General features: G+C 45.3%; 2 protein-coding genes across 2 annotated transcripts in view; one reads left to right on the top strand and one right to left on the bottom strand.

The window, feature by feature from the left end:
• The window catches only part of ELP1 (elongator acetyltransferase complex subunit 1), a 34,984-nt gene extending 14,993 nt beyond the window's left edge, over nt 1–19,991 (top strand). Inside the window, exons 16-36 of the mRNA XM_059833366.1 lie at nt 608–661; nt 760–865; nt 1,534–1,649; nt 2,385–2,458; nt 3,085–3,163; nt 3,431–3,510; nt 4,387–4,527; nt 5,650–5,735; nt 6,316–6,464; nt 7,312–7,435; nt 7,871–7,968; nt 9,137–9,338; nt 10,716–10,777; nt 11,277–11,339; nt 11,457–11,517; nt 12,326–12,439; nt 13,120–13,231; nt 17,099–17,226; nt 17,630–17,784; nt 18,811–18,889; nt 19,851–19,991. Coding sequence (XP_059689349.1) covers nt 608–661; nt 760–865; nt 1,534–1,649; nt 2,385–2,458; nt 3,085–3,163; nt 3,431–3,510; nt 4,387–4,527; nt 5,650–5,735; nt 6,316–6,464; nt 7,312–7,435; nt 7,871–7,968; nt 9,137–9,338; nt 10,716–10,777; nt 11,277–11,339; nt 11,457–11,517; nt 12,326–12,439; nt 13,120–13,231; nt 17,099–17,226; nt 17,630–17,784; nt 18,811–18,889; nt 19,851–19,918 — 2,151 coding nt within the window. The 3' untranslated portion in view covers nt 19,919–19,991. The remainder of the gene's footprint in view (nt 1–607; nt 662–759; nt 866–1,533; nt 1,650–2,384; nt 2,459–3,084; nt 3,164–3,430; nt 3,511–4,386; nt 4,528–5,649; nt 5,736–6,315; nt 6,465–7,311; nt 7,436–7,870; nt 7,969–9,136; nt 9,339–10,715; nt 10,778–11,276; nt 11,340–11,456; nt 11,518–12,325; nt 12,440–13,119; nt 13,232–17,098; nt 17,227–17,629; nt 17,785–18,810; nt 18,890–19,850) is intronic.
• A 3,172-nt stretch (nt 19,992–23,163) lies between these two features.
• Nucleotides 23,164–24,267, bottom strand: LOC104250404 (actin-like protein 7A). The gene has a single exon (XM_009817542.2). The coding sequence runs from the start codon at nt 24,265–24,267 to the stop codon at nt 23,164–23,166; it is 1,104 nt and encodes a 367-aa protein (XP_009815844.1).
• Nucleotides 24,268–24,343: the final 76 nt, after the last annotated feature.

The following is a 24,343-nucleotide window of genomic DNA, read 5'->3' as shown; positions in this document are numbered from 1 at the left end:
AATAATGTCATTGAAGAGCAAGAGATTTTGGATTTAAAACTTTCAGCCCTGCTCTTTTTGTAAACAGCATTTTGCTCTGTTTTAGCTGAACTTATCCTATTAGCAAATATGGCTGCATTGAGTTACTGCAGATCTACTACCGGTGTTTCCTATTGGTGGTGGTTTTTTGATAGTTACAACAGCTTAAGGAATGACAAGCTATTTTGCTAGTAGTTTCAGGGTTTCTTTCCTTCAGCGTGCATCCAGGTGAATGCTGCATGGAGTTGCTTTGCTTTGTACTAGTGCTTTTCCTCTGGTATTTTGGACCAAATGCTGCTGAATAAAAAACCTAAATTATCTGTTGTGGTTTCTGCTTCTATTTTGTTACTGTGCAGTTTCTGTTACAGGGTAGACCAAGCTGGGTTTCTAGCCAGGAGTGTTGAAAGACACTTAAGTAAGCCCTCCTGGTATAGAAGTTGCATGACTTCCTGTCCAGCTTCTCTAAGTAATTCACGTGAGGTACTCAGTACCTAATTGTAAGGTACTTCAATCTAGTGCTAGTCAGTGTTGTGAAACACTGGAGGTTGTGACACGGATAGCTTACACTTGTTATCCTTTTTATTTACAGGAGATTATCTTGGGTCTTACAGATCGATGCCGGTTTTTTGTTAATGATACTGAGGTACCAAAGTTTTTGCCCTTCATTTCATCCCCTTTTCCTCTGCCAAAGGCAGCTTTCCTGTTCTGCTCTATACAGCAATAAACTTCATTTTTCTACAGGTCGCTTCCAACATCACCTCATTTGCAACATACAATGAGTTTTTGTTGGTGACAACCAACTCCCACACCTGTCAGTGTTTCTGCTTGAAGAACATATCAGTGAAAGGTAAATGCCACCTCTGGCTGACTGCTGCTGGCAGCTCATGGCCCTTGTCTTGGAACCACAAAATGTCCCCATTTTTCACATCCAAACCTGCTGTATTTGGGTCACTCAGAGCAACTGCTTAAGAGACGGAGGAAAAGAGCTGCTTTCAAAATCTGTCAAAGAGCAAGGAGCGCAGGGAGCTGACTTTCTATATCACGTGCTCCTCCCAGGGAGCAGGATTTGTCCTGTAGTTGTCCCTTCACTGTTTTCAACAGCTTAGCCCTGCATTCTTTCCCTGCCCTCCACGTCCAAAGAGAAAGGGTTGTGTGCTATTTGAGGGTGTATGGTAGAGAAGGGATTCCAGTAGAAAGAGTTTCTGGTGGCGTCTGGCTATGAGAGGTATGAGGACCCTGGGAAAGGCAGGATGACAACTTACTGGTCCTTTACATCTTTCAGTGCTCCTCTCACCTGGTCTGTTGAGCTTTGTGATCCTCTTGTACAGAGGACATATTTCTTTGTGCAGCAGTGCTTAGCACTAAGAGGTCCTCTTCCTATCTGGAACCATTGAAGATCACTGGTGTATTGTTGACTCAATTGGTGCAGTACAACCTTGCAGGGCCACAGAGTGCCTGTGGCACTGTACTGCGGTGTGGGTGTGCTCTGTGTGCTGATAAATGTGCTGTGTTCAGCCCTTCAGGCTGGCCTGAGCAGTGCTGCTGCACCCAACAGTGAAACCCTGCGCAAGGTGGAGCGAGGTTCACGTATCATCACCGTTGTGCCCCAGGACACAAAAGTTGTGCTACAGGTCAGTGCTCTGCCCGTGTCTGCTGAGGTCTGCTATCAGGGGGTGTCAGGGGGTCGTCTCAGTGGGCAGCTGGCCAACCTGCAAACAACGTGCAGTGCTACAAAGCTGCTGCCCTGTATTGCTGCAGCACAGCGCCTCACAAATCTCCAGCTGCCTGGGTGGATGTGGAGGGATTTTGAGCATGCCTGTGGGAGTTGGGTTCAGCACAGGCAGCTAGGTATGTACAGAACTGGGAAGGGCTATTCAAATTCCTAATGGCTGAGGTAGCATAGTGCTACATATTGTGGCCTCTCATGGTGAATCTGAAGACTCATCTCTTGGTATTTGCTAGCAGCCCTCCATTAGCCTTGGCACTAAGTTTGTCTGAAGTGCTGAGCTCACTCTTTGGAACCAGCAGAGATTCACAAAATGGAGGAGGATGTCATCTGAAAGGCATCTCTGGAGGTGTGTAGTCCAACATCCTCCTCAAAGCAGGACTAACCTGAAAGCTTGATCAGGTTGCTCTGGGTCTTGCCCGATTGAGTGGAGTCCAGCCTCCTGAGGGAGCAATATTTCTGAGCTGAGAGAATTTTCAGATATTTTTCCACAGTCATTGAAATTGCATGTCCTTTGAAGTGAACAAACTTCCATGCACCTGCAGGTAGCAGACAGGCCTAGAAAACTGGCCAGTCCTCACTTTGCCTTCAATGTAGGCAGAGTAACTACAAATAAATAATTGTGTGGATCTCGTTATAGATGCCAAGAGGAAATCTGGAGACTGTTCACCACCGAGCTCTGGTTCTTGCCCAGATTCGGAAGTGGCTAGACAGGTAGATGGTGCTGTTATATTCTGGTCTTCCCTCTCCCAGTCTGAGCTGTTAGAGGCTGGCTAGTCTGGCTTTGTTGTGCTGGAGAAGGGAGGGTGGCTAAACTCAAAGGAATTTACTTCGTTAGTGGGAATGAAACTGTTTCTGGGGTAGAAGTTCAGCTTTCAGCAGTCCCAGGTGCCTCTCACTTCATCACTGAAGGGCTTATATGTCTGCTGAGACTGTGGGTGTGAGAAATCTTCAACTGCTCCATTCTCCAGACATCTCAAATCGCTTCATGATGAAGCTTGCTGTTTTTCATGTTATATTTGTTTAATTGATTCACATTGAATTTTTCTGAAACATAAGTTGGTCCATTAGATTAAAATGTAGTTCTGTTTTAAGAGAGGAAAAAAATAATGCAAGGCCTGCATTGCTTCCTCAACCTGGTGTGCTGGTCTGTCCCACTAAAGAGGCTGGCAATGAACAGGATTGACCTTGCACATTTTTTCTGGAAGGCAATCTACACAGCTTATTGCCTAGGCTGTTCCCTTCCCGGGGGGCTGCGCTTACCTCTAGTCAGTTGCCTTTATTTGCAGGTACTGCACCTATCCGCTATGTAAACTATCCCACTTGACTCATTTTTCCAGGCTTATGTTCAGGGAAGCATTTCAGTGTATGAGGAAGCTGCGAATCAACCTCAATCTTCTCTATGACCACAATCCCCAGGCAAGTATGCCCAGTTCTGTTGTGTTGTTTTCCCTATCCATCTAGCCTGGAATCCACTGATGTTGAACAGTGGGCTCAGAAGAGTTAGGTGGTGCCGTCAGTTCTGCTTTCAGCAGAGATGGCTGCTCTGCACTGCTGCATCCTCATGCAGGCAGATCGGATTTAGCATTTCTTTCATCTTGTACATTCAGAGAAGGTCTTTGAATTTGTTCTTCTACTTCATATACTTGTTCAGAATAACAGTAGTAATACTCTTCTTCATTTCAGGTATTTCTGGAAAATGCAGAAACCTTTATCAGGCAAATAGATTCTGTGAACTATATCAACTTGTTTTTCACAGAACTGAAGTGAGTATAATTCTGCAAATGGAAACATGCGTGTAATCGGTGGTACATTATTTTGTCAAAATATTGGCAGCTCTTCAATGTGGGTGCAAGGACTCAGTCAGAAATCTGGCGTGTTGGATCATAAAGACTCAAATAAACTCAACAGTTTCAGGGACAGCCTTGGGAATTCCAGCTTGCAGGCAGCCATTAGATTTTTCCAGCAAGGGATTAGTACATCATCTGACTGCTTTGAGTTGTCTTCTGGTTTGCTGTACAGGGGTAAATGTAAACAAAAAGTTTTTTTCCCTCATAAAGAGGAGCAAGACAGCACTGCTTACCTGAAGCATGAGGCCAAGATACTTGCTTGGATTCCCAAATCAGGTCCCCAGACTACTTTCTCAAAGGTTGAATGACAAGAGGCTTTAGGGCATTGATAGCTTCAGGACTTCTCAAGCTTGCTGAAGTAAATAATTGTTTAGGAGTTGGAGCTATCACTTAGCCATTTCAGTTTTGACATGACCTTAAATCTTTGTTTAGAAATAAAAGCAAATGGCTTAATTTTCAGAAGTGCTCTGCGCTCAGCATCTCCATAGCGGATTTAGTAGAAGACACCTGTATCTTGAAAATCTTGCCTTCTGATTTTTTTGTGCAACTGAAGTAGTTGTTCTGACCAGTTTTTTTCAATGCCTCTCTTGACTGAGAATCAACTGGGATGCATGAGAGATGTTGAAGAGCTTTCTGGTAGTGTGGCAGGTTGTGTGTCAGTACTGAATGACATATGAGCTATTTTGTTGAGTAGTTATTTTCTGCATGCATTTGTGTTTCTTACTGTTATTGTCTTGATACTGGGCTATGTGATGGACCGTGCTGGTATTCATGATACCTGTTTTTATTTAGAGAAGAAGATTTCACGAAGAGTATGTACCCATCTCTGAACGGTAGCAGTAATGCTCAACCATGCCCGCATCCTGATCAGAAAAAAGTAAACCTCATATGTGATGTGATGAGAGTTGCCATGGAACACATTGACCCTCAAAAGTGAGCATTTTATTATTGTAGCTGAAGGAACCATTAGAGAGATTTCTAGTAAGTCATTTGCAGAAGGCGAAGGTGTCCTTAACATCAGTTATTTTGCTTTGGATCCTCTGAGGTGAGCCTGTGCTCCACAAAACTTATGTAGCCATACCTTCCATCTGCTGAGGATGCTGTCCTGAAAACCGCAACATCTAGTAATTCCACAAATAGCAAACCAACTTTTTACTACAAGAATTAAAGTAGTAGATGCAGGATGCTTTTAAGGGTTTAAGAAATACACTCAATTTAGGAACAGTCTATGTGGCATAGGGGACAGGGAGACATGAGCAAGATTGTCTTCTAAGGGAGATGCTGGCTTTTTGGAGCAGCTGACCTTTCGGAAAGATCTCAGCTGTTCTGTTTGAGACAGAATTACTTTTGTAAATCTTCAGCTGCATATTTCTGAATGATTACCTTATTGGTAACCATCTTCCTTGGATGAATCAACACCAGACAAGGATAAAGGGTGGGAAAATAGGATAGGAACAGTGGAACAGTGGTTAGTGAAGCAGTGTTAGACCATTGGCAGCTTATATGTGAAACAGTGGATAGAGGAGCAACACATGGTGGGTTGCTGCTGAACCCTGAAAATTTAGACACTTTTCCGCAAATGGTTTCAGGACACAAAGCATACCCTTAGCTGGGAAAGCTATTTTGAAATAGTATGTGTGAAATGTATGAAAGTGGAATTAACCTCCTAGAAAGCTTTCCTTTTATAAAAAAGACCATTTTCATGCCAAATTTGATTTTGAAAACTGTGTCCAGCTATCTGAGCTTTCAGAGGGAAGTTCTCTCTCTCCATTATGCTGGCTGTCATGGCAAGGAAGCTCATTCTACTCAAAACACACCTCCAGTCTTGTGACATGTTTGGGGAGACATACTGAATAGAAAAACCTTTCTGGTATATTCTGTTCTCTTCCCATTTTTCCTGCCTTCCTTTAAAAAGATTTAAATACCTGAGTAGTTTGATTTTGGGGGGTTTTCTTACTAAAATGTAAACTAGAACTTGCACAAAGTGTGCTAAAATAGGAATAAGCAGTGTTTTTGCCTTCTCGCTTTTTCATTTACTGCTTCTGTTTTCTTCAGATACTGCCTATCAATACTGACAGCACACGTAAAGAAAAGTCCGCCAGAACTGGAAATTGCTCTCCAGAAGGTTCATGATCTTCGAGGTGTTGTATCAGGAACTCAAAAGTTTTGAAAATGGGTGGTTTGCAGGAGCTTTCGTTGTTAGCATGGTTCTCCCTGAAAATTATTTTAAGGTGGCTATTCATGGAGTCAGCTAGAAAACACAAATGTACTTGAAACTAGCTGTGTGTTAATGGAATAGCAGCATATCAGCTAAGATACACTACTGCACATGCTCTCAGCTTATCCTTTTATCTAGGTATGTCAGCGGATAGCCCCAAGTTGGAGCTGTTTTCTCTTTCCGGTCAGAACTCTAGTTCTCCCAGCATGGAATAGGAGTTCCCATTCTGGGTCCTGGTATCTCAAACTGGCAAACTTCACTTTTTTTCTGTGCTGATACTTGTGACTTGTCACTGTTGCAAACTTAACAAGTTACTGTGCTTGGGCTGGCCCTTGAAGTGGCCCAGGAAAAGCGAAGTAACCTCTCCTGCAAGACAGAACAAGACGTTAGTTTGACAGTCCCTATCTGGTGTCAAGGATGTGCTTGATAATGCATCCCTCCCTCAGAGCAGGTTTCCACTGCTGATGGTGTAACTGACTATATGCTTCTTTGTCTTGTTACAGAAAGTATTACTCCAGATGTCAAAGCTGTGAGTGCAGAAGCAGCACTGAAGTACCTGCTTTTCCTTGTGGATGTCAATGAATTGTATGATTATTCCTTGGGGACGTATGACTTTGATTTAGTCATCATGGTGGCAGAAAAGTCTCAAAAGGTTTTGGCTCATAGTTCCAGCCAAGGAACTATTTTTCTGCTTTCCCAAAGGTTCTTCATAGTCTGCAGATCAGCCCACATGTTTTGTTAGTCGTAGCTCTCTACCCAGTCAGGATTCCAGTTGCTCAGAAGTCCTGTGTGTGCTTGGGATGATGCTGGGAAGGTGGCATGTCTCTGCATCCCTTAGTAATTCTTGAGCACAGTGTTGGAAACTTGCTTGTGCTGAAGGTGAAATAGGTCTCTTATAGAGCAGCACAGCAAAGTAGCTCTGCAGCAGGGAGGGACTGTGGTCTGAAGTGCTGTGACTGCATGCCTTACATTCCCAGTTCTTTCGATTCTTGCTTATTTGGTGGTGGCCATGATAATAGTGTGTAACTTCCAGCATGTTTAACTTGAAATGTCTGAATGGATATGCCCATCGAGATCTTCAGAGTTTCCTAATGTTACAGCAGAGCCTGCTGTCTCTCAGTTAAAACACCCTATTCGTGTTAACAGGTTTTATGACCTTTGGTGTGGGGGAAATTGATCAGCTTTACAGCTGCAAATTTATACATGGTAATAGATAGTAGAAAACTATTTGATATCATACAGAGCCTTGAATTTTAAATGTCACCAGCCTTTAGATACTGCTGAAGTCCGTGTGGGAGCTTGGTAATTTAACTTAGTCATTCCTTGCAAGAGTACATATACACAATTGTTTCTTTAAGATGGCTTACATTTAAAATAAACCCCACCCTTTTTGGTGTATTACCATACAATTTCAAATATGGGCTGTCTGTTGATAAAGATGGGAACAAACAAGGATCTTACCAGATTAGCTCCACTACAGTTTTTATTATTCTTTCCAGGACCCAAAAGAATACTTGCCCTTCTTAAATGCCCTCCGGAAAATGGAAACCAATTATCAGCGATATACCATAGACAGACACTTGAAGAGATACACAAAAGCTCTTGGGCACCTCAGCAAATGTGGTAGGTGTCTTGCACTTGCAGCATCTCTAAGGAGAAATTCTGCAGTGGAACATTTTCATTTTGCAGAGCCTTTGGGGGGAAATAGCTGAAGAAGGAGAAGGATTGCACAAGGTCGTCTTCCCTCCTGGTAGTGCACGTGTAGCCTGGCTCAGGGAGAAAGGAGTGAGAATGTTTACTGTTCTGTCATCATAAAGCATAAGTCCTGTTTTGTTCCTGTTGTAGGTGACTTGTCCCCAGTTAATATTGCTGGCAAAAGTGGAGCAAACCTCAAGGAAGTGAACACCTCAGTTTTACAGTAGTAGAATAGGTGCTTTTGTGCTCTTCCACCCAAGCACCTCTAGTTGCTTCTTAATGCAATGAACCCAGACTGGCTGGGAGCCATGACAGCCATGTGCTTTCTCTTTTATTGCTACAAAAAATAAATTATTTTTGCAGGTCCTGAACACTTCTCTGAATTTCTGAACTTGGTGAAGGATCAGAATCAGTATTGTGAAGCCTTGAAGCTGTACCCCTCTAGCACTCAGGAGTACAAGGTGTGTAAGCACGTGACACTTGAGTGAGGGCAGGAATGTGACAGCAACTGCTTGCATTCAGGTTCTGCAGGTCATTGCTATTCCTTTGTTGTCTGAGACCCTCCTCTGAGATAATAGCTGGAATAACTGTCAGCACTGATCCTGGAGGTCTAGTCATCAAAGGAGTGGCTGTTATTTCTTTGATCCTGTGACCAGGAGAGCACCAGGTTTCTGCTACACTGTCTTGTGGTGTGCTGGACAATTCCCGTTACCACAGAAAGACTTTTCTTCCTGTCTTGACCTTTGTGATACCAGCTTTCTCTCTGGCACTTGCAGGCTGTGTGGGTACGGGTACATTTTGTTATCCTTAAACTATTCTGAAGAGTGCTAGGGAGCTTGGGGCACATGTAGATGTTCTGTTTCCTAGCATGTAGTGTCCCTTGTTGGTTTCGCTATTACTGAAGAACTTCAGCTTGCCCAAGGCTGAGGTAAGATGTAAATGAATGCATTTAATATAATTAAATTTAGATATTGTAAATTCACAACACATAAGCCTTTGTAAAAGAAGTAGATGAAAAAGTAAGAGGGGAAATACAGAAACTCAGTCTCTTTGCAACATAGTGACAGCAGAAAGGACTCTCCTCATGACGGAGGTCTGTTCCTGACTCTGGCTCATTGTGAGTCTTTCTTTATTCCTTATATATTCTTCCAGTCAAATCCACCAGCCCCTTCTTGATGGAGATTGTGAGCTTTGAATAGCATAGTGAAGTTCAGGATATTGATTCACAGCAGCCTGGGCCGATAGAGTTGCAGGGCTTCCATGCTCCCTTGTGCCAGGGTTTGACTCCTGGAGTAAGTTAATTCAGGAAGACATTCTAACAAAAACTGCTCATGCAAGTGGGAAAGAAGGGGCTGATTCCCTGCAGTATGTAGTTTACCCAGCCTTTGGCTTGGAGAGTTAGGTACCTCCCCATGTCTTTTGCTTTAGCTCTGCGAAGTGTCTCCATGTGCTAATCATCAGCCCTTGGCTTGATATAAAGTTCAAAATGGGGTAGGAACATTGTGCCTGGAGATTCCTTGGAGGAGGGGGAGATAGGCTTTTGTTGACGGGCACTTAGTTTTTACTAATGGAGGACTACTACTGACTCTACAGCTGATTTTTTATTTCTGTTTTGTGTCTTTATTGCAGGATATCAGCAATGCGTATGGGGAGTACTTGATTCAGAAGCAGCTATATGAACAGGCTGCATTGGTATTTGCTCGTGCTGGCATCTTTGCAAAAGCCCTTGATGCTTTTCACAACAGTGGCAGCTGGCAGCAAGCTCTATGCATGGCATCACGGCTTGGTTACACAAAGGATAAGCTGTCCAGCCTAGCACGGAGCATGACAGGTAGGCCTTGAGGAGCTGGAAGTGTGCAGAGCAAAACTGGCTGCTGTTATATTTGGTTCATTTTGATTTTTGCTAAAATGTAGTGAAAACCTCAGTCTTCAGCAGCGTTTTTCTTAAAGGGAGAACAAAGATCCCATGTTTCTCAAGGGTTTGTGTGATTGCACATCACCTTTGTTTCTCAAAGGAACCAAAAGATGTTGGAGCTGAGCTGGTAGGCACCCAGGAGTTGCCAACCTAGTTGTGGCCTTGGCTGTCCCATGCTACCTGCTTCTTGCACATTTTCCTTGCACCTGGTTGCTGAACTGCTATTCCAAATTGCATCTTTGGTTAACCTTAGGGAGTGGAGATTCTTTGAAGTGTCTGACATGACTGAGGCCTCTAGACATCATTGGCATAAGTACTGTGACCTTAAAGGCTATTGGGTAATTCAGAGCTGCATCTTCATATTTTCTCCTTAAAGCCTGCTAGGAGCCAGGACCAACTGGTACATATAAAGCTATGTGCCATCTTACTGCAGGAGAAAAAGGTAGCTGGTCTCAGAATTTGTGCTCACTAGGACATACCAGACTGCATGCGTGAGATGTGTTGTGGACCTAGCATATATTTCAGCAGGAGAAATGGAGCATCATCCTGTCTTCTGCCTTACTCAGAGGCAGAGTTTATGAAGGGCCCATTTACGCAGTGGGAATATGGCTCCTGGGAGCGTAGTCTTCCAGAGTTGGATATTCCAGTATTTTCTTTTTCTGTCATTTAATGCGATTTGGATCTTTCAAGTCTTGCTTTTAATACCTTTTCTGGTGCCCCTCTTAAATCACAACTGTAATTCAGCAAAATGAGCAGATACAAGGTGTCTTGGATGAGATTGCTTTGCCTGGGTAATTTTTTTTTCTCCTGGTGTTGTGTATCACTTGCTCTCTTACATTGCATCCTAGCATACTAACCAGTGCCAAAGTTGGTTCTGACTTCTAGGGAACTAGAAGCCCTGAATCTCACAAGATTGATGGTTGCTGTCGGTACCACAGAGAGCAGGCGGCAAAGTGCTCCCTGCAGATAGCAAAGCTTTCAAGAGAGATTTCATTTTTACATCCTGGCCCCCTCCACTTAAGAGACTCTTCACTATTTCTGTCTCAGACTGGGGGGAAAATGTTCTCCAGCTGGCCTTGAGGGATATGCACCAGCAATTTCACAAGCAACGGTCTGATGATAGTGCAAGTTAATGAATTCTTGGCATCAGGCAGCCCTTCTTTTTACCGGGCAGATTGAGTGTGTGTGAGCAGGTGGAAAGTGCCTCAGTGAGTGGGATTTTCCTCTACTTTGTAGTTTTGTGACACAAAATTCAGCTGCTTCTGAAAAGCTGAACTCCACCTTTTCTTGTAGGAAAACTAGTTGAACAGAGAAAGCATGCAGACGCAGCCATACTCCTGGAGCAGTACACTCAGGTAATGTAATCACCCTTCTGTGTGTGCCCCAGTAATATCCTCTGTCAAAGATACGCCATCTGTGTTTTCTCTATTCTCCTGGGTCACGTGTGACTCCATGCATGCTGACAGCAAAACAGTCTGTGCCATGAGCTCTCTTGGGGAGGGCAGAACAGGTCCAGGTGATGCAGTGAGCAGGGTGGGGATAAATGCTGTGTCCCTGAGTTTTTCCACTCATGAAGCTGCCTCTGCTTTGGTATGAAAAGCTTTTGTCTCAGAGAGCTGAAGCATGGGGGCTGGAGTAAGGAAGACAGAGGTCCAGAGGGATTTCCCCTCAGCATGAGAAGTAACATGGTTTGTTTAGTTGGTTTTTTATGTCAGCACTTCAAAGTAGCTGGCATAGTAGTGTTTTCCTGTCCTGACTGTGATACTGCTGTGTAGAAATGTGCATCTGAATAGCTGTTACCTGAGTGTGTATTACTAGCATCAGTAGCAGTACATGGTTGCTCTTTCCTTCTAGGACTATGAAGAGGCTGTTCTCCTGCTCTTAGAAGGGGCTCTCTGGGAAGAGGCTTTAAGACTGGTAAGACATTTCAGGGCACAAGAACCAGAGTGGAAATACTTCTTTAGAGTGCAAAACAGAGGGCTGGGATCTGGATTAGATCTTTAAATAATACCTTGTTTCCTTTCCCTGATTCAGATTCACAAGTATGGTAGACTGGATATCTTGGAGACCAACTTCAAACCTGCTATTCTGGAAGGTGAATCTGTGCAAGAATCTGAGACTTCTCTGTGCTATAGAGGCTGAAGAAGATCTTTACTGGGTCTGTGGGAAGTCACAGCACTCCAGTACTGGAAGCTGTATGGAAGGATGCTTTGATTCTGCCTAACTGATGCTGCCCAGTTAGCTGCATTTGGCTCTACTCAATGCAGCTTGAAGCCCTGCAGTGTCATGGGCTGTTCTCAGCTTAGTCAAGCTCTTTTTGAGCTTTTCCAGACCTCAGTCACAAACTGCAAAGGAGTCTGTGTCTGCATGTCCACGAATAAGCAGGACAGTCTTTGTTCCAGAGTACATGTGGTGGAGGAGCTATGGACTAAGAAAATGGCGGGCTGTCCTATAAGCTTTTATGAGTAGTTTTTGAAAAATATGATTTGATAGCTGTATTCTCCCTTCCATCCAGGAAGGATGCTTGGTTACTATTGGATTTTTTTCCTTTTCATGCTGTGGGCAGTAGGCTTTATGAGTGAAGGGATTTTTTTCTTTAATTTGAACCTAATTAATATAAAGAGATTCGGCCACAGATTTCTGCTCCTCCTGTATCAGAAACAGACTCTTGTTCTGAAAAATGCTTGTCTGGTAGGTTAATTCACTCCACATCCAGGTGCATCTTGTTTGGTGGGCTCCTGTATTATAAGCTTTGAATTTCCTTCCACTTGAGTCCTTTTTTGTGCTTTGCACCTGACTTCTGAGCTTGTTGAAGGACTGTGCTCCTTCAAACTTCTTGTGTAAAAAATGCTTTTCTCGTTCTCTTGCACAAATGTTCATGTTCTGATTTTCTTATTGAGCAGCTCAGAAAAGTCAGCTGATCTTCCTAGATTCTCAGAAAACAGCATTTCTTCGCCATAAGAGTCGCCTGCAAGTGGTCCGAGAGCTGAAGGAGAAGGCTTGTGAGAGCCTGCAGGGTTGGTACTGAAATGCATATGACTTTCTCCTGCATAAGTAACTGTGATCATCTTTTTCTTTGTGGTTTCCATTGTGCTCTCTTCTAGCTCCAGTGGTATCTACAACAGTAGAGCAGCATTCTTCTCACCCCCTTCTCACACCATACTTGGACTGTGATTGTTTGACCTTGCCCATTCTGTAAAGACAGCTCTATTTTCAGTGCTGTCTGTGTCACAGCTTTCACGGGATCAAAATGCACCTGAAAGCTTTTCAAAATGACACATCATAATCTCTACAGTACCAGCTTGGCTGGGTCAGACAGTGCTCAGCATGTCCTTTGTGCCGAGTACCTACTAGGCATATTCACCTGACAGCTCACACAGGCTCAGGGAAGTTTTCTGAAAGCAGAATGCTTTGTCCTGGTCCAGATTTGCTGCATTGAGATTGTCATCCCTCTGATTGTGCTGTTTAATATCACAATCCCCATAAGGGCAGAGGAGGAGTGTTCTTCTCACAATGGATGTTTCTTCTTGTGTGCTGGCTGAGTGGGGTTGAGAGCTGCAAGGCTCCAAAACTCCAGCAGGTAGAACGAATCTGCCCAAGGTGTTTCTCCAACAAGCTGCATAGATTACACAGAGAGAAAGCTTGGAATAACTGTGACCTTTTTCCATACTGTGACAGTTGTTAACATGTTTTGCAGATTTTGAAATGCCAAATTGCCCAGAACTGGATCTTTTCTCTGAAACTAGCAGCGTTGTGACAGCCAGCGACATGAACAGCAAATACTCACACAGCAATTCAAGAATATCAGCGTAGGTATCTGCTTCCAAATTAGGTAGTGGCTGCTCTGGCATCAGCATTTGGGAGGGCAGCTTGCTTATGCTTGGCATGCTCCTCCTTGCAGCTGTGCATGCCTTGAAGCTGCTTTAATTACAGGCATTTCATGGGTATTTTAACTCTTACTGGGAGGGAGAGAGCAGAAAATGCCAGAACCTACCAGTGCAACAGGAACTGAGTGCCCAGCAGAGGAGCTGTGAACACAGACTCTGGGCAGGAGCTGGCTCTGTGGGTGTTGGGCATGTTGCCAGAATAGCTGGCTGTAGGAAGCTTGACACAGAATACAGGCAGAACTCCTCAAACATAAACCACTTGTGCGCATGGCTTGTGCTCTGTATCCTAGGTTTTGCACTTGATGGGTGGGGCTGCTACTACATCTCATACTGATGTCTTCCCACAGCAGGTGTCTGTGTTGCCTTTGTGTGCTCTTAAGAATGTGAGCTGCAGTGTGGGGTGGGGTGTCTTAGAGGCCAGTGTAGTCTGTGGGACCACTTCTGAATTCCCTAGATGAAATGTGGAAAAATACAGGTGTGGGAAAAGTGTGGACTTTTTAGGGCATTTTCTGTGGCCCAGATGAAAAGAGGAAGAGAATGCACAGGTATGCAGTATTCAGCATACTGAATAGAACATACAGAATGTGCTGATCATTTGGGAACATTATGCAACTAGTACTGGCCTGCAATTAGAAGTTGCTTTCCTGTGATAATGGGCAGGAGCTGAGCTGTATTAGTGCACAGCTTGTGGAGATGCTGCACTGGAGTGCTGAAATGGATGGCTATAAGCTCTTCAAAAGAGATAGGGAAGGAAGGAGAGGCAGTGGGGTGGCTCTGTATGTTAGGGAGTGCTTTGTATAGAGCTCAATGATTGTGATGAAAAGGTCAAGTGCTTATGGGTGAGGATGAGGGGGAAGGCAAACAAGGCAGATATCCTGCTGGGTGTCTGTTATAGACCGCCCAACCAGGACAAAGAGGCAGACGAAGCATTCGACAAGCGACTGGCAGAAGTCTCACAATCGCAAGCCCTTTTTCTTTTGGGGGACTTCAACTTACCGGACATCTGCTGGAAATATAACACAGCAGAAAGGAAACAGTCCAGGAGGTTCCTGGAGTGTGTGGAAGATAACTTCCTGACACAGCTGGTAAGGAAGCCTACCAGGGGAGGTGCCCTGCTTGACCTGCTGTTTACAAACAGAGAGGGTCTAGTGGGAGAAGTGAAGGTCAGAGGCTATCTTGGGCTTAGCAACCATGAGATGATAGAATTCTCAGTTCTTGGCCAAGTAAGGAGGGGGTTCACCAAAACCACTACCATGCATTTCCGGAGGGCAGACTTTGGCCTGTTCAGGACACTGGCTGAGAGGGTCCCCTGGAAGATGGTCCTGAAGGGCAAAGGGGTCCAGGAAGGCTGGATGTTCCTCAAGAAGAAAAGCTCAAAAGTGCAGGAGCAGGCTGTCCCCATGTGCCTTAAGAAGAGCCGGTGGGGAAGACGACTGGCCTGGCTAAACGGGGAGCTTTGGCTCGGACTCGGGGAAAAAAAGGAGAGTTACCACCTTTGGAAGAAGGGGCAGGCAACTGAAGAAGAGTACAAGGGTCTCGTTAGGTCATGAAGAGAGGGAATCAGAAAGGCAAAAGCCCAGCTAGAGCTCAGTCTGGCCACGGTCGTAAAGGATAACAAAACATGTTTTTTCAAATACATCAACAACAAAAAGAGAGCCAAGGAGAATCTCCACCCTTTACTGGATGCAGCGGGGACCATTGTCACCAAGGATGGGGAAAAGGCTGAGGTACTTAATGCCTTCTTTGCCTCAGTCTTTAATAGTCAGACCAGGTATCCTCAGGGAATCCAGCTCCCTGAGCTGGAAGACAAGGATGGAGAGCAGAATAAACTCCCCATGACCCAGGAGGAAGCAGTTAATGACCTCCTAGGCCATCTGGACACTCACAAGTCTATGGGGCCTGATGGCATCCACCCAAGGGTGCTGAGAGAGCTGGCAGAGGAGCTTGCCAAGCCGCTGTCCATCATTTATCAACAGTCCTGGTCAACGGGGGAGGTCCCAGATGAGTGGAGGCTTGCCAACGTGACGCCCATCTACAAGAAGGGCCAGAAGGAGCATCTCAGGAACTACAGGCCTGTCAGCCTGACCTCGGTGCCAGGGAAGATTATGGAGACGTTCATCCTGAGGGCGTTCCCAGGGCATGTGCCCGACAACCAAGGGATCAGGCCCAGCCAGCACAGGTTCATGAAGGGCAGGTCCTGCTTGACCAACCTGATCTCCTTCTATGACCAGGTGACCCGCCTAGTGGGTGAGGGAAAGGCTGTGGATGTTGTCTACCTGGACTTTAGTAAAGCCTTTTGACACCATCTCCCACAGTATTCTCCTGGAGAAATGGGCGGCTCATGGCTTAGACAGGTGTACTCTTCACTGGGTAAAAAACTGGCTGGATGGCCGAGCCCAGAGAGTTGTGGTGAATGGAGTTAAATCCAGTTGGTGGCCGGTCACAAGCGGAGTCTCCCAGGCCTCAGTTTTCAGGCTGGTCTTGTTTAGTATCTTTATCGATGATCTGGATGAGGGGATTGAGTGCACCCTCAGCAAGTTTGCAGACAACACCAAGTTGGGCGGGAGTGTTGATCTGCTGGGGGGTAGGAAGGCTCTGCAGAGAGATCTGGACAGGCTGGATCGATGGGCCCAGGCCAATTGTATGAGGTTCAACAAGGCCAAGTGCCAAATCCTGCACTTGGGTCACAACAACCCCATGCAATGCTACAGGCTTGGGGATGAGTGGCTGGAAAGCTGCCCCACAGAAAAGGACCTGGGGGTGTTGATTGACAGCCGGCTGAATATGAGCCAGCAGTGTGCCCAGGTGGCCAAGAAGGCCAACGGCATCCTGGCCTGTATCAGAAATGGTGTGGCCAGCAGGAGTAGGGAGGTGATCATGCCCCTGTACTCGGCGCTGGTGAGGCCACACCTCGAATACAGTGTTCAGCTTTGGGCCCCTCACTCCAAGAAGGACATTGAGGTGCTGGAGCATGTCCAGAGAAGGACGACGAAGCTGGTGAGGGGTCTGGAGCACAAGTCCTGTGAGGAGCTGCTGAGGGAACCGGGGTTGTTCAGTCTGGAGAAGAGGAGGCTGAGGGGAGACCCCATCGCTCTCTACAGTTACCTGAAAGGGGGTTGCAGAGAGGTGGGTGTTGGTCTCTTCTCCCAAGTGACAGGACAAGAGGAAATGGCCTCAAGTTGCACCAGGGGAGGTTTAGGCTGGATATTAGGAAAAATTTCTTTACTGAGAGAGTGGTGAAGCATTGGAACAGGCTGCCCAGGGAGGTGGTGGAGTCACCATCACTGGAGGTGTTTAAAAATCATGTAGACGTGGCACTTTGGGACATGGTTTAGTGGGTATGGTGGTGTTGGGTTTATGGTTGGACTTGATGATCTTATAGGTCTTTCCCAACCTTAATGATTCTGTGATTCTGTGAGATAGCAGAAATGAAAATGTGCACAGACAAGCACAGACCCTGGCACCAAATTGTTTTAAATGGAGCTCAGCTTTGCCTGCTAGTGACTACTGCCTAACAATTTACCCTACTTTGTGCTTTAACCTTGCTGGAACACAGAGCAGTCCTTTTTGTAGTAGAAAAACAGCCCAACTACTGACTTGTGTTTCAGACTGCAAAGGATATTGGTTGAGTAACACCAAAAACATTGACAGAAAGATACATAAGCTCTCACTGGAGAGAGTAAGGACTTGAGTAACAAGTTTCATGCACGCTGTTGATGTTCCTTCAGACTTACCCTGTTACAGCTAATCCTGTTGTGCATACTGTAATTAAGCATCCTGCTTTTCCAGGCGATCCTCAAAGAACCGGCGCAAGGCTGAGCGCAAGAGATACAGCTTGAAGGAGGGGAGTGCTTTTGAAGACATGGCCCTTCTGGAAGTTCTGGGAGAAAATGTTCGTGCTGTTGAGACTGTGAAGGGTAGGACACTTGATCATCTTAATCCACTCCGAAGCTTGTGAGGACAGTTGAGGCAGTGTGCCCCCTCTTGTTCTTAATGGGTATGCTGGGGAGAGGACCTCCCTGGTCCATAAGACCATCTGTGTTGGACCTTGATTTAGTTCATCTGCCTCTGTGCCTAGAAGAACACCTAATAATGTGAGCTCTCCACGCTTGAAGTTTGGGAGCAGAGAAGTGAGGCCTTGTCAGTGCCATGACAGATTTGTCTCACATTTGTACTCAGGCGCTGTAGGGCCTGGGCAGGGACAGAGTCAGTTCTGATTTGCTGCTCCCCTTCCTGTGCCCTGATACTAGAGAAATACAGCTGTTTATTTAGCATACCTGTGTTAATTGCTATTGCTTGTGCTTCTATTCCCTCCTGTAGGAGACATACACATCCTTCTGAAGCAGCTTGTGCTGTTTGGTTATGATGAGCAAGCTGGGGCGCTGCAGCAAGTCCTAGAAGAGGTTTTGCAGTTGATGGAGACCTCGATTCCAGAAATCTGGACTCCAGACCTGCAGCAGAGCCCTGTCGACCCGGTCTGTGCTCATCCACAATACCCATCACGCCTGCTATGCAATACCAAGTATTTAGCAGTATTTCGCATTCTCTAGCAGAGAGTCCAGAATCCTTCCCTGGCTTTCCAGATGTGCTTTTTCTCTATAGAAGTCAAATAGATATTCTGCACATTACCTGTGAAGTCAGTACCCGCTAAATGTGTACAACAGGTACAGCCTGCTGTGACGCTTGCACTGAATGTCACTTTGGACATGATGAGGTCTCGTAAGGCTTGTGTTGCCTTGTCCTAGCCGTCACTTCTTTTCATAAGCTCAATCTTAAGCAATTTGTAGAACATAGGAACACTGTTTTCTTTTTTAGGCCTGATGGTTGAAGTGTTAGCATAGCTTTGATGTACTGGAGTAGTGGTTGTCCGACCTGGTGTTGTGAAGTGAAAAGCTACCAGACTGGTCAATTTAGTCTGAACTAGTATATCATAAGGAGTATATTGCAAAAAGAAGGGTTATGTTAGGCTTCTAAGCTTCAGCTTAATGCAGAATATCGCGAGAACTGCACTTTGTTTCCTTCTAAAGTAGAAGTCTTTATTTCTAACGAGTAGCTTCTGAGTGTTCATGGGGCACACAAGATATTCCCCAGTGTCTTCTCCCTAACTACTGATTAGCAAGACTCTAAGGACAGATTAAAACTGTTCTATGTGACAGCAAGCTGAGACTCTCAAATGAACTTTAAATATTGCTGGCACTGTAATGAAAGCAGTCCTGCCAAGTTATGACACTTACAGTGCTGTAAAGAAGTAGGTGCCGGGATAAGGATTCTGTGTCCTGAGAAGCCATCCAAAAGCAGTTCTCTCTTTCTGCCTCTGTGTTAACTTTTCTGAGACATTACTGGGCTCTGATCACATATTCCTGGTCACTTTGTTCTATGAGGTGTCCTGCAGGCAGATGCTTCTGCTTTTGGAGACTAACAGTAGAGTTTTCGTTGTAGGTATCTCTGCTTTTACCTTTGCTTTGTGCAGGTTGGAACATGGGTATTGCTTCTTCATACAGGTCCTGGGACCCAATTCAACTGCAAACAGCATTATGGCTGCCTATCAACAGAAGAGGATGATGACTCCTGTTGTACAAGGTTAGTTGAGGGTCTGAGCAAGGTGTGGGTGTGAAATGGCAGTGAGGTCAGTGGGCTTTGAGGCTGTCCAAACATTTCTACCTGCCAACAGTTGTAGCATTTCTTCAGTTATAGGAGTTTCTTGCTTTTATTTATGGTGTACCCTCCTGCCTTGTGGCAAGAGAGTAGTCTTCCTAATAAGGTTTTATTTGCTCTGAAGTCCTATGCTAAAACTACTGTATGAATTGTGCTCTGGCTTCCTCTCTGTGTAGTGCCTGTTGTGGGAGAATTGGAAGTCTGATTTCTTAGGGAATGTGTTAGATAATTCTGCTTATAACTTACACGCTGAATTTTTCTATCTGGCTTTGCCGGCCAGGCTCTTGACCAGGCCAGGCTACAGTATGTCATGGAGCTTTGCCATCTTGAAGTCCTTGCAGCTCATACAAACTTTGGGCTGAGAGACCTAGCAAGAGCTGGTCCCATCTTCCCTCTGTCTTCCCTCTTCCCCACTAATCCTACAATCTCTTCCCCTTCTAGTCCTGGAATTATGTGGAGAAATCCTCTAATAAACCTCTAGATGTGACCTGCTTATTGCCACTTGCTAGGGCTGGCTCCAGAGAAAACCTTGTGCCTCTAACTCAAACTTAACAGAGCCAGCTGGCTGTTGCATGTGATGTCCCAGTTATTGGTGAATGAACAGAGTTCTGCTTTCTGCCATTGATTGTTACCTCCTCATTCTGAAGGGTAACGCTTAATGGAGGAGGGGACTTGATTTGCCCCAGAGGTTGATTTCTGTAAGCAGTTCTGCTGGGGGCATTCTTCCATGCAGGCTGGTGATCCTTCACTAAAAGAAAATGCTATGTGTCAGAGACTTCTCAGTGTCCTTTGATATAAAGAAAAGCATACTAAGTAGTTGACAGCTCCTGAAGAAACCATATTGCTATTATCCTCTGTTCTGACACTTGTCCTGTTTGCCTTTCAGATCCAGAATTACTTATTCCACCAAAACTCAGTAAAAATCTACAGTGGAAACTGCATCTTCTCCAATAACTAAAAGCCAAGGAATCCCAGTGGACTCTGAACTGTAACTTTTCATATAATTCCATTACATCTTTAGAGGAACCATTGTTGTCCTGGCGTTTCTGATACACTGTTCTTAGGGCTGTGCAAGTGAAGGGTGCCTCCACCTGATGCAACTGTGACTGTGACCTGTATGGCATAACGCTAATGGGGACAGTCACTCATGGCCCACTTTAGAGGTGGTTTTTGAGGTTGGGGAGTAACAGGGTGTGCAGTTCTGAACGCTGCTGATTGAATCCAACATCTCCCACACTGTTCTTCCATTCTGGATGAAGCAACCCCACCAGTGTTGGATGGGCTATTTTTTTTTCTCTGCCATCATTCCCTGCCGTGGATGGTACCTGCCAGGATGACAGGTCACATTTTTAAGCTGTTCAGCCTGCATTAGAGATCTCACCAGTAAGTCTGTACCAATAGCAAACTGTTGTAGTTGCTAAACAAATGAGTTGTGTTTTCTCTGTTGCAGCTAGATGTTGGTCATAGCAGATTTTCATCAGAATCGCTTTGTTACATCAGAGTGAACCCTGCAGTACCAACAGCCATTACTGTCCTGAAAGTGTGCCCATTCACACCAGGGAGATGTTGGGTAGAGGAAAACATGAATAAAAGCCAGGGGGGGCGGGGGTGTGAGGTGGGGGGGCATCAATGTCACACACTGCTGGGTAATACTACCCTAATTATCTGAGTTTAAAGAAGATCAGCTAATGCTGCTGTATGGCACTGACTGATAGGCAGCTGTATCCTGATTATGCTATGCGCTACTGCAGAACTGTTTCAGCTGGGAACTGATCTAATCTTATATCTGAGAATTAGGTTTTACCCCAGAATGCTTCTGCGATCTCACTCGAGAAGTAACAGCGGCAGGGCTGGGAGCAGAGGAAGGGGACAAGCTCTCGAAGTGAGGCTGGAAACTCTTTCAGCAGTAGCAGCCCCCCTCTCCCTCAGTTAATTTTGGCCTGGCAGCTGCTGTGTTCAATGCAAGCCATTTCAGTTAGGTGCTGTGGAAAAATGCCAGCACAAACAAGGCACTTCCTGTTTGTTGGACGTACCTAATGACGCAGCAATGGGCTGTGTTCTTACTGCACAGCACTGGCATCTGCAGATCATCAGCGCAGTGCTGCAGATCATTGTTTTTGTGATGTGAGAACTGCATCATACTGGGATGGCCATGTGGGCTTGCACTGTGTCTGCTGGGCTGGCTTGGGGTTGTTAGAGTGAAGCGGTAAAACAATCCTTTGTCAGTGTTGGGTGAAGCACTGGAGTGGTCTTATTTCCAGCTGTTCTGAGTTACGTGACCTATTCTGGGTGGTGTGGGGATGGCTTAAGCCTCTTGTCAAGTACTGTGACTACACTGGAAAGAGACTCTCCAAGAGTAAAGCCTTGAGAAGGCAAAACACATGAAAGGCTGTGTGGGATAGGAGTGTTTTACTGAATTGGGGTCTTCAAAATGGTAGCAGAATGTAGTCCAAGATGAAATACAGGAGCTGTGTTTCAGATCTGGAGAAAGAAGTGATGAGAGAGTGTGCAGTCCTCCCCAGGGTATGGAGGGCTCTGGCCCTGCAACTGAAATGCGACACTGACACCTGACACCACTAATTCCTGACATTCCTAAATCTGGTGCCAGAAAATGCTGAGATCTTGCGCAGCCTAATGTCTAGAAAGAGAATCCCTGTTTAAAGAATCCAAGAAAAGGTAAAGCTACTGCCGGCTTACTGAGGATTCATGCCTGTGCCTAAATGATACCAAAGACTTAAACAATTTAGTTAGCATACAAAGAACAGACCCCTTTGTGCAAACTTTGTACAGATGAGTTAAGAAGATCCTGCATCACACAAACTGAAATATGCATTAGTTTTCCTGGAAACAGGCTGGGTGTGGTGACTACCTGTACTGGGTTATGTTGATGTTGTTTACCTGGAGATTACTGAGATATAGCACCTGATATAGCCTCTGGGTCTCCTGATAATGGCTGATATGCAAACTTGAGACTTGGCATTGTTTACATACCAAACAGCAAAGTCAGAGAAATGCCCCAAATGGGTGCCCTAAAGGCTGACCTACCTCATTACAATGTTAAAAACCACACCTCTGAGCTAGAAAAGCCCCCAACCCAAATAAGCCCCCTACTCGCTGGGCACGCGTAGTGAATTAAAAGAGAGCTATAAGATGAAGTAAGGAAGATCCTAACCAATAGTTAGCTATGGGGTGGGACCAGTAGGCATAACTAACTTTGTTAACTGTTTAAATCTGTCATGATTGCAAGCCGGTGTGCATGCTAGGAGGAAAGATCCCCCATGCACCCGGCGCTGCAATAAACCAATGTCGGCTTTCTAAACTATCATCTGGTTTGGAGAGTTTTCTTGGTTACAATTTTCGGTAACATAAACACAGCAGTTCCTTTAATGTATGTATATGCGTTCTTCTGCTTTTCTATCATGGTGATGGTCAAAGCTGAAGACCCTCTGGTCTTAGACTTGTTTTCCTGTTCTCCCATCAAAGCAGAATCACTTTAAATCTGCCATCCAGGTGGAAGACCAGTCTTCTAAATCACTCATATGGTAATTCATCACTGAACTCCATTGTCTTCCCCTATCCTTCTCCCTCTTGAGTGAACTTTGACTAAGGAGCAGTAGAGCTGGAAGCAGCACCTAGTGTCTGTGAGCCTCCAGGGAAGATGTCCGGTCTCCTGCTTCCTACCGCTGCAGTTGCTGAACCTTGGCTTCTTTTCAGCAGCAGCCAGCAGTCTGCTTTCCCTTGATTCCTGCTAGGATGCTCTTGTGCTTTCTTAGTGATGCATGTCATCTTGAAATATATTCTGCCTTAGCTGCTGTCTTTACAAACACATTGAATTTGCTCAGAATTCTGAGTTCTGTTGAGGCTCTTACAAACATGCAGTTATCAGCAACTGAAGTAAGCCATTAATGCAGAAATACCGAGTTACCTTAAGAAAAGTCCCACTTCCTGAGCAAACGTGGCTGTATGGAAGCCCGATTCTTTTGTAAGAGTAGAAGTTTGTCACCTGCCTGCTGTCTAGCTTCATTAAATACAAAATCCAAAAGGAAAAAAGCTATTTCAGGCACACAACAATATCACAAAAATAATACAGCTCCAGCAGAAATCTCTTAATTGCAGCAAAGGGTGGAAGGGAGGTGCTCTTGAATTGCTTCAGGTACTCTTTGTCAACACTGGTCTTTCTAAGGCATCCAGTGTCTTCCTCAGAAGCACTTCTTAAAAATACAGGAAGGACCATGTTCTTCATATTCACTTCTGTAAACCCAGAGCTCCTGAAAAGAGTGCAGTGAGGCCAGAATAGACCCACCAATCCAGACAGAATACCTTCCCTGAGGAGACACAGCTGTGATGAGGTTGTCACTGGGGCACATCCTGGCCAGTTCCATCTGGAAGCGGTCAGCAAAGCCCTCCATCATAGTGCTGCCCCCACACAGCAGGATATTGCCCACCATTTTTTTGTTGATATCGGCATCACACTTGTTGAGACAGTTGAGTGTCAGCTGCAAAAGCCCTGGCTGCTGTGAGCCAAGTAAGACTGGTTTGAAGAGTGCTTCAGCGCAAAGGAATCTCTCCTTACCTACAGTGATAAGGTGTCCATCCGGCAGTTCATAATCCATTTGTTGTTTTTGAACAGGCAAACTCAAGTCCTGTGTAAGGTCCAGAGAAGTGTAACAACACTTCTCTTTGAGATCTTGTACAATGTTTAGTTGGTGTTCTGTGAACACATTTCCAGACTCATTTAGTAACTTCATGAGATAACGTGTGATGTCCAAGCCAGCGTAATCTACTCTCCCAGTGATACTACGTAGAACATAACCTTCATAGATGGGAACCACATGCGAAGCTCCATGGCCACTTTCCACCACAAGAGCTGAAGTTTTTCCGTAAGAGTACATGGATAAATGGGATTGGTAGGCAATGTGGATGGCAGGCATGTGAAATCCATCAAACATCATCTCAGCGTATCTCTCCTTGTCAGTGATGGAACACAGGGGAGGCACTGACACCAGAACACCATGGTCCTCTGGCTGAATCCTCATCTCTGTCTGGAAAATACACTCCAAAGTATCTTGGACACAGTTCCAATCCATCACTATGCCATGTCTGATTGGGTTGATGAGTGTGAAGGGTACACTGCTATTCTGAAGCTGTCTTCCAACAAAGGTTTCTTCTTGATTCCTCCCAGTCTCCCGCATGCGCTTACCAACTGTAGATGAAACAATGTAGGAAGGCCATGGGTCCCCTGCAAAGCCACACTTGAAGTAACCTGTGCCAATGTCTACAACTACTGCTTTAGTTTCCTTCATGGCCTTGAGGCTACCGTTGGTCACGGATATGTGGCTGTCCCTTACAGGCTTCAAACAGCTTGTATCCACTGCTGCT

Source organism: Gavia stellata, chromosome Z (genome assembly GCF_030936135.1).
Source record: "Gavia stellata isolate bGavSte3 chromosome Z, bGavSte3.hap2, whole genome shotgun sequence".
NCBI lineage: Eukaryota > Metazoa > Chordata > Aves > Gaviiformes > Gaviidae > Gavia > Gavia stellata.
Note: the sequence above shows the minus strand (reverse complement) of the source record. Positions and strands in the feature narration are given on the sequence as shown.